The sequence below is a fragment of the Podarcis cretensis genome (assembly GCF_951804945.1).
Source record: "Podarcis cretensis genome assembly, chromosome: 8".
Lineage (NCBI taxonomy): Eukaryota > Metazoa > Chordata > Lepidosauria > Squamata > Lacertidae > Podarcis > Podarcis cretensis.
The window spans coordinates 30,253,088-30,270,185 of NC_137177.1; the positions used below are offsets into that span (position 1 = coordinate 30,253,088).

Genomic DNA, 17,098 nt, shown 5'->3' on the forward strand with positions numbered 1-17,098 from the left:
ACTAATTAGAACTTTGAAAGCTTCTGAAAAGTGTTTTGCTTGGAAGTGGAAAGGAGAGGCCTTGTATCTAAGTTCACAAACCAGCAAAGTCCAATGGGAGGGAACACAGAATTAACTAGAATCACTGGTAACAAGCCATCAATACATCACAGCTGTGGGGCAATAGATAATTAAATGCCAGATTTTGGTGCAGTGATCTGAGGGGAACAAAACAACGTTGTTCTTGGAAGGCAGTGATGATATGACCTTCATGTTTTCAGAATTGTGTAAGTTCATCTCTTGCAAAAAGTGGAACGTGAGCCCATGTAGAACAGGGAAAGGACTCTCTTAGAATGGGTTTCAAGGTCTAGACTTACAAATCAATTAAGAATTCACTTGTAAATAAGAAAAATAGCTGGTCCCTCACTTGCCTTTCTCATGCATTCTATTGATGAAGAGTTAATGCTATCCTGAAACATCCAGTTAATTCATATTGCTGCATATGGCATTAAGTGCCTTTTCCACAGGCATGGCTGGCAAAATTTAGAAACTTTCACCATTGGCTGCTCATCTCACCCCGTTTTTCCTTAGCTAGTCCCTTCCCTTATGTCAAGGGTAGCAAATCTGGTGCCCTCCAGATGTTGGACTTGAACATCCTTGACAACTGGTCATGCTAGCTGTGACTGATGGAAGTTGTAGTCCAACATCAGGAGGATACCATGTTGGCTAACCCTTCCATAGCATATAAACTTACCTTCTAAATGAATAAACATACAAGATGGGGAATATGATTGCAGGACCTTTTACCCCGTTGCTTGAGGGATGTTCTTGTGCTCCGGAAGTACAAGCTAATCATGCAGTTGAGGGCATGTGCTCTGAGTGAAGGGTATGAGTAATTGGGGTTGAAATGTTGACCCACATCCCTGATGGATGTGGATCTGTGGCACTACAGATGTTAGTCCTGCTCCCATCTGCACCAGCCAGTTGAGGATGATGGAACTTGTAGCTGGGCAACATCTGCAGGACTACAGGTTCTCCATCTCTGCTGCAAGGGGTATGTAGCAGTCAACTGCATTCTGCCACCCCCACTATGGCCTCTAGACTATGATCAAGCAATGCAGTAGATCCCAGCAGGTTTAAGGAGTGTGTTGCAGTTGCTTAGCAACTATAACTGGTGATTTCCTCACCTCCATCATATGGCCTATCATGACAAAATACGACAGACAGTATATTTCAAAGGGAAACTCGTACGGTCAACTCTGTAAACGAATGACTTTAAATCAGATGTTTAAATCTTTTATATATATATATATATAAAACCAAACAGCTAGATTGAACCACGTGGTATGAGTGGTCCTCCTGATGTGTTATTCTGCAATGTATCGATCACAGTGCCTTTTCTGTTTTTCATATCTGATTTCAAATGTTGGTTTTGCAAAAAGAATAAAACATTGGAATTGAAGTAAAAGCATTGCATGATCTGAATATATGGCATTGCAACAGGTGAGGTTTGGAAGCAAAATGGGTAAGAACTTGGGAAGAGGTAGGCAGCCATTAGAACTGGCTTGTGAGAATGCCCTTTGTGGTGTCCAGTTTTTCTGCACATAAAATGCAGCTTTTCAGTTATCCTGTGGAATAATAATAATAATACCACATTTAATCACCATCTTAGTATTATTATCTCCATAATAGATAAGTATAGGATGAGAGAATAGGGGATTTATCTAGGACTTAGCAGCTCACAGCATGGACACAGGTTCTTGAGAAAGCCAAGGAGACACCAGAGAGGTGCCATTGTTTTACTCCAATACTTTTCAGAGGTATCCATTACCTCTGAGGCAAAGGAAATCCTCTCCCAACCCTTTAGTTACCTTCAATCATTTCTAAAATGATTTTTAACACGTTCAAGGGGAAAGACCCATGCGTGTTCCAAAGAAAGGTGGTTTCCAATGAACATCCTGGTTCAATCATTAATTGCAGTGCTGTGAAGTAACAGTCGACCTCAAAAGCTCAAGCTCAGTGCCAGTTAGGGGGATCCAAAAAATGCAATTGATGTCATCTGTCTCCTGGCTTGGGGACATTGGCAAATAGCCTTTGGCATTGATCATCCCTTGCAACATTACTGAGGAAAATGCCATGATGCTAAAATGCTGAGTATATACTGGGCATACAAACTCTCTTGGCACTGGGTTGCAACCATTGTGAACTTTGGTGGGAGGGAGGAGAATAGTAACACACCTTTTTGCTTCATTCCATAGATCCTTGGGTGAAGGGAATATCTCAAGTAAACAAAATTGGCAGTTTTAGAGCCAAAACAAATAGCTCTTATCTCAGAGCCACAGGCTTCTGTTGCTTTAGTGGTATAAATGCGCATAGGGCAGTGCTGCAAGTCACCTGTGCAGGCCAAGCTAAGTCAAACCCCTGTGTGAGCAGGAGACACCAGAGTGCAAAATGGGACCTTTACGAAGAGGAAGCCTGATGGGACAGGTATACTTTTCAAAAATGGGTGCAAATAGTATGTGTAATGAGTTGTTTCAGCTGTTAGAAAAAATCATGGTTATCTCTTGTATCTCCCATGCACACTTGACAATTTGGGTTACCCTGAATAAGGATGCATAGTACCATGCTGTATAGGTTGGGGTGTTTTTTTTTGAAGGCCACTATAAATATGTTAGGCTGATAAGTGTAGCAAGCAAAATGAGTTGTAATTGATTATTTGTCATTACATTGCTTTCTTCAGCCTCTTAGTAAGTTGTGAAGAACACAAAGCAGGGCAGAAAGGTGGCATCAAGTATTTGGAAAGGATTTTCAGGTACGAGCAGCAGCAGTTGAGAGTCGTCAAAAGCCATGTAGGGCTGCCATCCCTATTGTGCATAAGCTCAGATTGTTAGCAGGAAACTTCATAGTAGCCATGTGACTAATGCTAAGAGGTGGAAAAGTTATGGGGCAGAGATAACAGGAAATCAGGCTTGATCAGGAAGAGCTTTGAAGGTGAGGTTCAAGCATACCTCAAATATGCAAAAAGGTGAAACTGATGAGGAATTCTTTTATGGCGCAGTATCTTGTCCATGTTGCTTGTGTGTCGTGCTTACCTTTGTCAAAAACAATCCTTGTTACGCTTGTATGAGTCTGGTGACATTTTATACATACAGAGAGCTGGATTTAGGTTTGATGAGGCCCTAAGCTACTGAAGGTAATGGGGCCCTTTATATGTCCAGCTGTCCTTTGTCAACAACAAATTGTCCCTTTTTTGTGTTGAATATATGAGCTATATGGTAATTTATGGACCTAATAGGTATCTAAAGCCATTGCACATAATAGGAGCCTATACAAAACAAAACACTGTTGCTATAGGTTCTATTTTATTTGTTTTTTAACTTATACTTCGGAAATGTACATCGGTTTTTTTCCTTTTAGTTTTTTGGGGGCCCCCAAGAGAGTGGGGCCCTAAGCTATAGCTTGTTTAGCTTATAGGCAAATCCGGCACAGAGCTCTAACAGTTGTAGCCGGTCAGAAAATACAGGAAGCGCCTATTCCCTTCTTGAAAGCCTCCCAGGGCCAACACCTGCTTGGAGGCAGCAGCTACTAATGCCAAGAGCAGGCATAGGCAAACTCCGGCCCTCCAGATGTTCACGACTACAATTCCCATCATCCCTGAGCACTGGTCCTGTTAGCTAGGGATCATGGGAATTGTAGTCCCAAACATCTGAAGGGCCAGCGTTTGCCTATGCCTGGCCAAGAGGATGTCTGCCACGATGGGCATTTCGCCTAATTCATCAAAGCACTTCTTACGCTGCCCTCTCAAGCTCTGGTTCTGGATGCCGCACTCTCAGCTGCGCGGCGGCGCCAGCCACTGCTACTCCGCCAAGGGCGAGGGAGGCACTCTGCACATGCTCAGGCTCAAGCGCAAAGGGCATAAAACAAACCGCCCCCCTCCCGTGGCGGGGTCTCCCATCCTCGGCCACTTTGCCCCAAGCGGACAGGCAGAGATTCACCAGGTGAAGCCCTGCCCGCATTCCTGGGAAGGCGAACGCGACAGCGCCGCTCACTCCGCCGCACGCGCATCGAGGGAAGCGGGTCACGTGGAGGAACAAAGCCCTCCCGCCGTCACGTGACCTGCTTCTAGTCGCGGAGTCTCGCTGGAGAAGTGGCGACATGGTGGCGGCCAAGCGGGCGCTCCCGCGGCTGGTGGCTTCGCTGCGGCCGGTGAGCGGGAGAGCAGAGCTGGGGCGGGTCCAGGCTGGGAAGTGGGACGTTGCTGCTTCGGGCGCTGCGGTTGTGGCGGCTCTCCGTGGGGAGCCGTGTCCCTAAGCTGCCCTGGCCGCTGCTATGGGGTGGCCTGAGAACGGCAGGGACTACCTCCAGATGTTTTCTACATCGTCCCCAGACAGGCTGCTTGTAGGGCCTGTGGGGAGGGCACGCTTCAGGTTAGTTGTTGCGCTGCAACCTCCCGAGCTCCACCAGCTGCAGCCTGGTGTGCAAGATAAACACTTGCAAAGGCTCGCAGATTGAGACTGGCGAGAGCAAGAATTGCACTTTTGCCGGAGAATGGTAGAGATCCGTTTCGTTTGCAAGTTCTCCAGAAAACCAAAGACCAGTCCCAAAGGTTTTTACTAACTTGTGAATCACTGAATAAGAACATGTCTTATGGATGGATGTATGTATGTACAGGAATATAGGTTTTTTTTTTTAAATGATGCACTTACCCAGGGTTCTCTGGGGAAATACATGAATAAAGTGCTGTGAGGCATGAGGAATCATTTGGAGGTGGGCTTATAGTCCTTTCACACACAAATCCATTCCACTTTAAGCTTTCTTCATTTCAGGATATTAGGATTCCCACTCCTCTCCGGGATGTAAGGGATGACATTTTGTTGTTGCTGTTTTGAAACAATTGGGAGTCCTTGCTGATCTACTATAAATCTGTCAGAGATCTACCAGTACTGTAGATCATTGTCTACATTCTGCCCACCCTTCCAAAAATGCTAGAAGGGCAGATGTCAAGCTTAGTTGAATCTACTCTATATTTTGGTTTTTGCCCTCCGTGAATTGGTTTTAACCTCTATGAATTTGTCCTGAACCCCATTTAAAGCCATCCAAATCAGGGACCATCGCTACATCCTTTAGTTTAGCTATGTACTGTACCAAGATGGACTTCATATCTCTTTTCATTAATTATTCATTAGGCATGTTGACCGATAAGAACATTGTGAAAATGTATTGTTCATCCCAGTTGTAAATAAATAAATTTATCATTTTTTCCCCTCTACAGCTCAGCTCAACAACAGCTGGTACGCTTCCCAAATATGTGAAAATAGTTGAGGTCGGTCCAAGAGATGGCTTGCAAAATGAAAAGGTAAATGACTCCTGATAAGCTATTTGTCTTGTTCCTGAAATCTACAATAATTTGTTCTCATGAACCTGCTCTTTCAACATCTGCGCTATTTTGATTTTGCTGCCAACTAGAACATGGGTCACAGCTCAAAAATTCCATCCTCACCCTTTCATCCTACTTTGTCTGTTTCTGGCAATTCCTGTATATTGATCACTAGAAATGCATCAGTCCAGGCTGGTGGGTCACATTAGACTCACCTCAGAGACTTAGGCCTGGGCAAACTGCAGTCTCTGCTGCTCAATTTCTCATTTGTTCATTTCAATACAGCAGCTTATATAAATTAAATCAGTCTGTGAAATGGGTACATACTACTGCACAGATGATGCAAAGATGCCATGGACCATAATAAGGAGCACCTGGAGAGATAACATTTCATAACATGCTCTAATCTAACATTTTGTGATCTTTGTTGCATTTCATCAGATTCATATGAGCATGCACAGTAGTATGTATAATGTTTGCACGCTCTGGGTTGAAAAGCACTCCGCATTACACAGACCTTGATAGTTTCAGTTTTTAAGGATTTAAGGCGGCATTGTGATCAGGAGATTGGCACCCTAATGAGTGATGCTGACAATAACATTTAGTATTTATGTCCCTCTTTCTTTGCTCAAAATGCTTTTGCATACCTTATCTTTGTTCAAACAGCAAACATGTAAGGTAGGTCAGTGGTGTTGTACCCATATTGCAAATGGGAGATTGAGGCTCAGAGAATAGTTTGCCGAAGGCTACTTTCATAGCAGAGGCAAGATTTGAACTGGGCACTTCCTGGGTCATAGCAAGCTTAGCTCCTTAGCCACTACATTTTACCAGCTCTTGCCTTGAAATGGCAAGGATTTCTGTACTAGGAGGAGAAGCTGCAAGAGCCCGGCCTGGAGTCAGAATTGTCCTGTCTGCCTCTGGCTTCAGTGGGAGCCTTTGCAGCTTGTAGGATGTGTATGGTTTTGTTTATGCCTGTGAACCATATCTTAGAAGTTCCATTGGGGGATTTTAGCAGTCTTACCTGCACCCCATAGAGATACTGACTTCATAAAGGCATAATGAAAAATCCTGTTGGAATACCAAGAATACGTCCCCATCAGGCCAGTGGTCTGTCTAGCCCCACACCCAGATTCCCAAGTGGCCAACACAGTGCCCCTGAGAAGCCCACGGGAGAGTAATGGGCCTCTCCTGCTGCTTTTGCTTCACAGAAACTGGTATTCAGAGGCATAATGCTTCTAAACTGGAAGGTTGCCTATTGGCATCTTGACTAGCAGCCATTGATAGACCACTTCTCCTCTCTGAATTTCTCCAATCCTCTTCTAAAGCTATTTAATCATTGCAGGTAGCCAACTAGGTAAAACAGTACAAGTTCTGACCTACGGTAACTGTGGAGAGAGAGGGGAAAATATCTCCCAATACACAAAGTCAGAGCCAGGGAGTTTGTTTAAGGCTTGACGTGAATGTTTACCCATTGCAAAGTCTGTCCAGCGTTACCACGTTGCAAAACAGGAAATCTTTGACCCTCTGGCAGGCTGTGTGGTGCGCAATATTCACAGTGATGCAAAATTGACTAACAATGTCAGCTCCACTGAGTTCAGTGTAGCCAGTTCTTACGTATTTATTGTTTATTATAATAGGAGATTTTTAGTCTTCTCCATTCTCAAAAGCTCAAGGTCAGATGCAGTTTAAAAATTAAAGAAATGCAAAAAGGCTGTGGTAATTCATCTGTCTGTAAAAAATAATAAGAAGATAATTGTATAAGGATCCCAGCCATTTCCACTCCCTTGTCTCCAATAAGAGGCATCCTTCTTGCCTTCCAGTTTGTGATCCTCCACCTCAGTGGCCTTCCCCAACCCTTCAAAGCCACTTTTGTTCTACTTCAGGGAAGGGTTTGATTAGACTTTCTGAAAGGGATTGTGGCATTGCTATAAGTGGGAAATGTGTTTCTCTCTTTTTGTAGAACATTGTCCCCACCCATGTGAAAATTGACTTAATCAACATGCTGTCGGAAACGGGTCTTTCGGTCATAGAAGCTACCAGTTTTGTGTCTCCCAAATGGATTCCTCAGGTCAGTATGGGTGAGCCTCAAATTCACGTTGCTGACGTGTCTCATAGTAGGTTGCAGTAAAGAGAGTGGCTCCCTGCTTCTCCCGTAACCTTGCTGGGTGGCTTAGATAAATTACTGTGTCTCAACTTGGTTTCTTTCATTGCCTGCTTTTGCATATAGGTAATTCCAAACTATAGTTTAGTGCAGGTCTGGGAAGCTGGGAGCTACACTCTGATTCTCAGGACTCCCCCCCCCCCCCAGGGCTGCTAAGCGTAATGTGGCTATGCAGCAATTTAACACAGCAGCATGTAGAGGGGGTTGTTTCTATTATAAAAAGTTTCTGATCTTCATAGATTACTGAGCATTGTTCTCAAAGCCACCTGTTATTGTAAAACGTTGTTCAGAAAGCTAGAGTCCCTCTTTAAAAACCAGCTAATAATGGAAGCAGAGCTTGTAAGAGGAACCTGCTTTTCATTGAAAGTCTGTCAACAGTTTAAAAATAATTTTCATTTGCCGCCTAACAATCCTATTCCTTTTTATTCATTTTGAACTGCGAGGGTTTGGAAGCTTTAAGGTGCTCCCCACTTTTGCAGTGGAAAATTAAAATCCTGTCTTTTACGTTCTTCATTTTGCAACTTAGATGGCTGATCATACTGAAGTCATGCAAGGGATTCGGAAGGTTCCTGGGATCAGCTACCCGGTTTTGACTCCCAACCTCAAAGGCTTCCAAGCAGCGGTAAGGAAGATGGCAGTGCAGAAGCTCTAAGGTCATGGCTTTAGTAGTGAGAAATACACAACTATGACTGTAATTTCATATCCTGTTCCAGGTATGGTGCACCTGGAAAGGCAGCTCATTTATTTAAATAGAGGAGGCACATCTCCCCCCCCTCCCCCCCGCCGAATTGAACTCAGTGAAGGTGCTTGTATATGTAAAAACCTGTAGGCCATGCTGGGAAAAGCCTCGCCAGCATCACAGGAATCTCAATTAGCTGAATGTAGCCTTGCATCGAGTCAACTAGACCCATTTTGGTACAATTTTTGTACATTATTTATTTGTTGATTGTATTGATTAGTCAGTTTTTTCCAGAAAGGTGAACTCAGGGTGACTTACAAATAAACGAGTGAAAAGAAGAATAAACACAGCCTAAAATGCTTGTGCCTATAATAGGTATAATAGATCCGATCCACCCCACTAAAACAGAGGTCCCCTACCCTGCACCTTGCAAAGGCTTTCACTGTTGCTCCAGGCAGGTGTCCCAGACCCTAAGCTTTTTAAAAACAACAATCCAGTCTCTATTCCTCATAGGAAGAAAGTTTGGGGACAAAATGTTCAGGTACCTTCTAATCAGTTTCTGTGAAATGAGAGCGAGTGTGATGTTGCCACCTGGTGCTGCGAAATGCCCTCTGTTATTAAAGAGCAACATCATTTATACGTGTAGAATCAATATTATGTGATCTCCACAACCAGGAGCAGCCGGACATAGCTGACTTCCCATGGTTAGCATAAAGTTGTTGGGGAGGTACCATACTTTTCCGTCTGTAAGATGCCCCCGTGTATAAAACTACCCCTCAAATTTTAGAAAAATGGAGTAGATTGCTCAGAGTTGTTGAGCTTTTTTTGCCAAAATTCGGTCACCTACACGCGATGCGAAGTCAGCCCCCCGTCTGTCCCATCGCCAGCAGAAGCTGCCAATCACCCACCCAACTGCCGGGGTGTCAGCCAATCAACACCGCCCATTGACGCAGCAACCAATAACATGCACAATAGTGACTGACAGCTGCAGCAGCAACCAGTCAAACATCCACCCTTATGCACTACCCATGTATAAGACAACCCCCACTTTTTAGTATGATTTTTAAAGAAATAAACACAGTCGTATACACGGAAAAGTACAGTAAATAATTTTGTGTTATGCCATGCCGCCCCTAGCCATTTTGTGACTGGCCCCCCACAGTGCTTCTCAACATTCAAAAAGTGCCCCCAATCCAAAAAGGTTGGCGACCCCTGCGTTAAAAGATAAGCAGAAAATCAAGATTGCTTGCAGTCACCACCTGAGTTTTAAAATTAAATTGTTGTCACTCACCAGCACCTGCGTTCACTTATCAGAGGGAGTGATATATAGGGCATATTCCCTGTATTGGCAGGTGGCAGCAGGAGCTAAGGAGGTGTCAATCTTCGGGGCAGCATCAGAACTTTTCACAAAGAAGAACATCAACTGTTCCATTGAGGAGAGTCTGGACAGATTCAGTGACGTCCTGAGTGCAGCTAAAGAAACCAGTATCCCGGTCCGAGGGTAAGCTTTAGGGCCATGTGCTAACTGAGGTGTTGAGCGTTCCTCTCTACCTGCTAATCTACCGTGATTTATTTATTATTGTTACATTTACAAATGGGCTGGTGAAGCTTGGGAGAGGGGAGGGGAGGGGATTCAGAACCAAAATACTGGATCGTCTCTGAGATGGCCTTTCCATAATGCGGTCCTGATAAGCCATAATTGGGGGTGTGGCCATCGGTTGCTGTCTTCTATGTACGTGAGGAAACAGCTGCCGCTCCCCAGTAGGTGAGCAAGGGAGCTCTTCACATTTTATGTGATGGAGTGAAGATTCTGGTGTACATAACAGGCTGTGGTGAGGTTTTCATTCCACAGGCTTGGCCGTAAATCCCTAGGAGCTATTCTTATTCTGCAAATGATTTATAGGTCACGTGTGAGGCCGGTGGTCTGAGGCTGCTGTTCTGGTTGTGTAAAAGGCATTTGAAACTCCTGCATGTATTGGGTATAATAATGCCTGTTCTTTCCCCTCTGCATGCAGGTATGTCTCCTGTGTCCTTGGCTGCCCATATGAAGGCAAGATTTCTCCTGCTAAAGTAGCAGAAGTGAGTATATGTTGCAGTTGGATGTTGTGGCATCCATTGTGCACCCAGCATCAATACTGAAAGGCATTTGTGGGTGGTGGTGGCCTTCTATCTTTGATATTCTTGATAACCTCAATCACACATCAGCACTGCGTGTTGCAGCTGCCGTCGTTTTAGTTCTCAGTGCAAGGTGAAAAAAGCAAAAGGCTCCTTTTTTGAGAAGGAATTGCACTTTGCAAAGAGCATAGGGCTGCCATCCCAAATGGCAGCCCTGTATTAAGTTGGTGTGTATATATATGTGATATAGGCACACACACACACACCCCATTCACCTTGCACTGTGTTCTGACAGCAGTGCAGGGATGGGAAGAGCCCAGTACTGGGCCAGGTGAAAGAATGGGTTGACTTAGTAAAAGGCAGCTGCATGTATTTTATCCTCACCACCAGCAGCCAACAATGTGAAGAGCAGGAAAACGCACACTGTAATAGGACATGGGGTGAATGGAAGTATATGTTACGCAGTGGGAAGATGGAACTCAGCCAGGGGCTCTCGCTTTTTGCATTGTCCCTGTGCTCTATACATTGTGTAGCTCAAACTTTAAATGGTAGGTCTGCATGGGAAGCGCAGTAGTAGAGCACATGCTTTGCTGCGCAGAAAGTCACAGATTCAGTCCCTACCCTCTCCAAGTAGGTCTGGGGACCACCCTGTCTGAGATCCCGTAGAGCCACTGCCACTCACTCTAAACCAGGGTTTCCCAAACGTGGGTCTCCAGCAGTTTTTGGACTACAACTCCCATCATCCCTACCTAGTAGGACCCGTGGTCAGGGATGATGGGGGTTGTAGTCCAAAAACAGCTGGAGACCTAAAGTTTGGGAAACTGCTCTAAACAACACTGAGCTAGACGGGCCGGTGGTCTGAGTTGGTGTCAGGCAGCTTCGTGTGTTGGAAATTCTGTAAATGTTCTGTTCTCTGCTGCAGGTTTCAAAGAAAATGTATGCCATGGGGTGCTACGAGATTTCCCTTGGTGATACCATTGGCGTTGGGACCCCCGGCAACATGAAGGACATGCTCTCTGCTGTCATGAAGGAGGTTCCTCTTGGAGCCCTGGCTGTTCACTGCCATGACACTTACGGGCAGGCACTCGCCAACACGCTGGTAGCGCTTCAGGTGACTTCCTCGCTGGTTTCATAGCTCAAGACATAATTCACTAAAATGGGTGGCACCCAATCCACATGCTAGCCACGAACAAGCCCTGGTCATTGGCCAATCTTGCCTGGGATAGAGATTTTATTTTTATTTTGACAGTTTATGTATCGCTTAATTGGAATTGCCTGTAAGCCATGTACAAGAAACTCAGTACAGTGCAGATAAAAATCAATTGAAACAAACAAAAGATTAGAATTCTGTTAAAATGCCTGCTGGAATGAAAAGCAGTCATCAGTAGTAAATAGTAACAAAGAGGGGACCTCAGCTGGAAGGAAGTTCTATAAAATCAGGTCCTCTGAATGCACAGCTCCTGGCACATATAAGCTGTGCATCTGAGCCATGGGGGACCACTAACAGTGACTCTCCAAAGAGCTCAGTGACCTTGAATGAATAAAAGGGTCCCTGGGGCATGTTTTGGCCCTACAAAAGGCATTCGGACTACATATAAAACAGGATCCATGCAGAAGGAATGCTCTTAGGAGCCTTTCCAGCATACATCCACCTTCCCCAAATCATACAAGAATTTCTGAAAGGGAGACGACCTATTTTATTTTATTTTTGCAAAAGGAAAGGGAGGCAGAACCCCTTACCTGGATTTTCAGTCTAATTCAGTGATGGGAAACCTGTGGCTTTCCCAGTTGTTGGCTCACAGGTCCCCTCATCCCTGGCCATTGGCCATGCTAGCTGGGGCTAATGAGAGCCAGGAACCACCCACATCAAAAGGGCCACCGGTTCCACATCCCTGGTCTAGTTAATCAGCCCATAAGTTGCTATTTCACTGGACGGACCAGGCAGGACGTTTCCTTAGAACGGCTCTGCTTCTGTTTATAGATGGGCGTGAATGTGGTCGATTCCTCAGTCGCTGGCCTTGGCGGCTGCCCCTATGCCCAAGGAGCATCTGGGAATGTGGCCACAGAAGACATGGTGTACATGCTCAACGGTCTTGGCATCCACACTGTAAGTACTTGGTCATAGGAGGGGGACACACTTGTCTTGGGTTTGGGAGTTAGTACAAGGCACGTTTGTCTTTATTTTGCTTTGATAGAGATGGGTGTCTGTGGCCCTCGTTGGCTGATTAGCTGCTATTGTATTTGATGTCTCTCCCAACTAGAGCATCCATCCGAGCTTTATCTGCCACTGTGTGTCAAGTTGTATATGTGTTGGAAACAGGTTGTCTGAAGTTTTCCACTGCATGAGGTCACTGCATGACTTGCCTCAAAATTATATTCTTCTGAGTAAGAGATGTATCTTTGGTCACCTTCATACCATCCATTTAAAGCACTCCTATGCCACTTTTAAGTCTATCCCCACCCCCAACAAATCCTGGGAACTGAATTTTGTTAGGGGTGTGCATAGTTGTCAAGTGTAGCTTTGTGGGGGAAATTTGTTGTTTAGTCGTTTAGTCATTTCCGACTCTTTGTGACCCCCCTGGACCAGAGCACACCAGGCACTTCTGTCTTCCACTGCCTCCCGCAGTTTGGTCAAACTCATGCTGGTAGCTTTGAGAACACTGTCCAACCATCTCTGTCGGCCCCTTCTCCTTGTGCCCTCCAACTTTCCCAACATTGGGGTCTTTTCCAGAGAGTCTTCTCATGGTGGGGGAAATAGGGGTCTCCTAATGGGCTCTCTAATGGGACGCAGGTGGTGCTGTGGGTTAAAGCCTCAGCGCCTAGGGCTTGCCGATCGAAAGGTCGGCGGTTCGAATCCCTGCGGCGGGGTGCGCTCCCGCTGCTCGGTCCCAGCGCCTGCCAACCTAGCAGTTCGAAAGCACCTCCGGGTGCAAGTAGATAAATAGGGACCGCTTACCAGCGGGAAGGTAAACGGCGTTTCCGTGTGCGGCTTTGGCTCGCCAGAGCAGCGATGTCACGCTGGCCACGTGACCCGGAAGTGTCTCTGGACAGCGCTGGCCCCTGGCCTCTTAAGTGAGATGGGTGCACAACCCCAGAGTCTGTCAAGACTGGCCCGTACGGGCAGGGGTACCTTTACCTTCTTTAATGGGCTCTGTTAACAAACTACATTTCCCTGGATACTTTGACGGAAGCCATCGTTGTTAACATGGTATAGGAGTACTTTAAATTAATGGTGTGGATGTGACCTCTGAGGAAGAGCACATGTTTTTGGGTGTAGAAGGTCTTGGGTTCAATTCTCTGCATCTCCCCTTTTTTAAAAAAAGAAAGAAAGAAAGTGGGAGGACCTCAGTTTACTGTGCTGGAAAGACCAGTGTCTGAATCTTTGGATAGCAGCTGACAGTCCAAAGAGCAGGCAGTACTAGACTAGATGGACAAATGATCTGACGTCATCTAATGCAGCTTTGTATGTACAAGTAAGCAGCTGTGTCTCTCTTCTTCTTCCCTATGAAGGGTGTGGACCTCACAAAACTTCTGGACGCAGGAACCTTTATTTGCAAGGCGCTGAACAGGAGGACCAATTCGAAAGTGGCACAGGCCTCCTGCAAACTGTGAAGCAGAGCAGGGCCTTCACGGGACTTGTTGGAAGCAAAACTACAAGCGACACTCTGGAATCTGCCATGTTTGCACTTGGTCTCCTCTCCTAACTTTATTTAAGCACTCTCCGGACTCGACGGCAGGAAGATGAGTCAGCCAAATTTTACCCTGAAAAGAGACATTAAAAAAAGTAGTCTAAAGCACTGTATTTGCACTTGGTTGGATATCTTGGGCTTCGCAAAGAACCTGAGTCCTTCCCACTGGTCACAACTTGCCTCCAAGGAACAGATTTGTTGCAAGGGGTCATAAAAAGAGCCCTGCTGGGTTGGGCCAAAGGCCTATCATAGTCCAACACTTTGTTCTCACAGTGGCTAACCAAGAGTCCTATGGGAAGCTCACAAGCAGGACCAGAGTGCAGTGGGGCCCTCCTCACCTGGGGGTCCCTCCAAATGATATTCAGAGGAATACAACTTCTGATAGGGGAGGGAGAACCTAGCCATAGTGGTTCATAGCCTTATCTACCATGAATTTGCCTTTTAAAGCCATCCAAGTTGGGGGTCGTCCCTACATATTTTGGGAGCAAATGCCCTAGTTTAAAAACTGCAGTTTGTGAAGAATAACTTCCTTTTTCCTGTCTCGAATCTTCCAGCATCAATTGGAGCTTTTTAAGACATTCATCTTCATGGGAGCATCCTGAGTTCCTATATACCTCTATCCCTATTTGTATTTTTGGACCCTGCATTTGCTTGGGCCATAATTTATCTTTTCCTCTTCTCTCATTTGGAGTCTCCTATGTGGCATTGTGGTTGCGTCAACAGTGCGCTGTGGAGTACCCCTCCCCCCAACCAGGATGCCTTTCGCAGTCAACTTGTGGGGATATAAGTGGGCAACCCAAAACAGGCAATAGTTTTTGCCTTCTGTTCACCACACCTATCCCAAGGTTGCCCAGCTTGCAAAAAAGAATTGACCAATTAAATAAATAATAAATATTTTGTTATTTATACCCCGCCCATATGCTACTTTCTATATCTAAAAGCAAGTAGCCTCTCTGAAACCTTTGCTGAAATCGTCTTGTTGGGCCTCAGAGGGTGGGATTCTGGTCTGACCCCCAACTCCTGTCCCATGAAGACTCCCTCTTGTAGAACAAGCCCCTCCTGCTGCCAGTATCCATGCCAGTTCAGCCTCCCCACATGATCTTCCTTAGGAAATGTGGGGCATGCTCAGTTTCCTACCCACTCTTGGAGAACAGTGTGCAGGCCTTCATTGCTTTTTGTGCCAGTATGGATGATGGCTTCCAATCCTAGGGGAAGAGGTGTAGCAGGGATTGTGTGCCACTGAGTGATGGTGTGCCTGCCCCTAGATTTGGGCCGCTGCAGCTGATTGATCCTTGTGCTGTTCCAGCCCCTGACCCAACTAGTTCTGCTTGCCAGCTAAGGGGAGTGGGCTCCTTTCACGCTTGTCCCTCTACTCCATTTTCCCCTACCCCTTTTTGTTCTCCAGGAGTTGGTGTCAGAATGGCAATAGCACCCTTCCTTCCCAGGTACAAATCTGCACCAGCTATGTTTACTTCCAGCCATAAATAAATGATACCATGGATGACACAGCTGATAATGCCAAGGTTGCAGGTTTGATCCCCATATGGGACAGCTGCACATTCCTGCATTGCAAGGAATTGGACTAGATGATCCTCAGGGTCCCAACTCTACAATTCTATGATTCTGTGTCATCCTAATGTCCATATGGCGCTCACCCTTTTGCTTCCCGGTTCCTTCACTGCTTATAGTTCACTTTCCCTTTCATAGGCTCTTAAGTCTTTCTGAAGAAGAGGAACAGCAAAGGCTCCAGGCCTTGATAGCTTTCTGGCAATTCTAACAGACCTGTGCTGGAGGAATTGGTGCTAAATGATTGTTAGCTTCTTGTTGTTGCTGGGGAAATCCTTCAGAACTGGTTAGAGCAAAGGTAGCAAACCTGTGGCCCTTCAGTTCTGGGACTCCCCAGACAGCCCATGCCTTACAGCAGGCATGGCCAGACTTGGCCCTCCAGCTGTTTTGGGAATACAGCTCCCATCATCCCTAGCTAGGAGGACCAGTGGTCAGGGATGATGGGAATTGTAGTCCCAAAACAGCTCAAGGGCCAAGTTTGGCCATGCTTGCCTTAGAGGTACATGTGGTGTTCAATATGCCACCCACATGTGTTGATACCCATGCTGGCTTGCGCTGATGGGAGTTGAAGTCCAGCACATCTGGAGGGCACTCGGTTGGCCCCAGGGGGGAGGACTGAAATAGAATATATGGAAAGGGGTTGTTCTGGTTTCTATATAGAAGGTAAAGGGAAGGGAATTATTAGGTAAATAAGCAAGTTGTGCCTGGTCCTGGACAGGGTTGGCTTGGCCACTGTGACCCCTGCATTGGTAACCTTAAGACTGGACTGTTGTAACACACACTATGTGGAGCTGTTTTGGAAGCTTCAGCTGATATGAAATGCAGCTGCAGGCTAGGGCAACATGCACATGTTACACTAATCCAAGGAGTTGCACTGACTGCAAACAAGCTGCTGGGCCAGGCTTTCAAGGATTTTGGTAATTACTTCTACTGCCCTAAGCAACTTGGTACCAGGATACCTGAGGCTCTTCCTGTTGGGCTGCAGCCTATGGAGCTACAGTTTGCAGCCACTGGAGGGAGAGTCTTTTCAGTGGTGGCACCCACACTATTAAACCACCTGCCTTCTGAGAGTGCAAAATATACCTAAACCTCATTACATTGCACATCTTAAAACCACATCGTGCCCCCAGGATTCTGGTGCTGTTTGGTCTCAGAATAAAGCTACCCTAGGTTTTCAGTTGTGTTTCCTTCCCACATTTTAATGTTTTGATATGTATTTTAATATTGTTGTACACCACCTTGAGATGATGTGGGAGGTGGTATAGAAATGTTTTAAATAAAGTATTAGTTATAAAATCTGTTCTTTTTTGGAATTGCTGTGGATGGGCAAGGGGAGTGGAATGGAGGGCATATCAGGATCTTAATGAAGACCACAAGCTTAACATGAGCCAACTGTGTGATGCAGCAGCAAAAAAAGCTAATGTAATTCAAAGCTGCATCAACAGAAGTTGTCCAGATCAAGGAACGTAATAGTGCCGCTCTATTCTGCCTTGGTCAGACCCCACCTGGAATACTGTGTCCAGTTTTAGGTG

At 45.7% G+C, this 17,098-nt stretch overlaps 1 protein-coding gene across 2 annotated transcripts; it reads left to right on the forward strand.

Annotated features, from left to right (window-relative positions):
- The first annotated feature begins 2,321 nt into the window (after nt 1–2,321).
- Nucleotides 2,322–16,862, forward strand: HMGCL (3-hydroxy-3-methylglutaryl-CoA lyase). Of its 2 annotated transcripts, none has more exons than XM_079988266.1 (9): nt 2,322–2,466; nt 5,252–5,335; nt 7,317–7,424; nt 8,044–8,139; nt 9,549–9,697; nt 10,212–10,275; nt 11,234–11,422; nt 12,293–12,418; nt 13,822–16,862. In XM_079988266.1, exons 1-9 carry the CDS (start codon nt 2,431–2,433, stop codon nt 13,921–13,923), a joined length of 954 nt encoding a protein of 317 aa, XP_079844392.1. In that variant the 5' UTR covers nt 2,322–2,430; the 3' UTR covers nt 13,924–16,862. The 2 variants fall into 2 exon arrangements, with proteins under 2 accessions (XP_079844392.1, XP_079844391.1); XM_079988265.1 differs by lacking the exon at nt 2,322–2,466 and adding an exon at nt 4,072–4,185.
- The last annotated feature ends 236 nt before the right edge of the window (nt 16,863–17,098 follow it).

What these genes read in the sequence shown, in the direction of transcription:
- HMGCL (XM_079988265.1), top strand. Translation starts at nt 4,135, where the DNA reads ATGGTGGCGGCCAAGCGGGCGCTCCCGCGGCTGGTGGCTTCGCTGCGG. An exon ending in TGGTGGCTTCGCTGCGGCCG is followed by an intron (nt 4,186 to 5,251) that starts GTGAGCGGGAGA and finishes TCCCCTCTACAG; the next exon opens with CTCAGCTCAACAACAGCTGG. An exon ending in ACACGCTGGTAGCGCTTCAG is followed by an intron (nt 11,423 to 12,292) that starts GTGACTTCCTCG and finishes TTCTGTTTATAG; the next exon opens with ATGGGCGTGAATGTGGTCGA.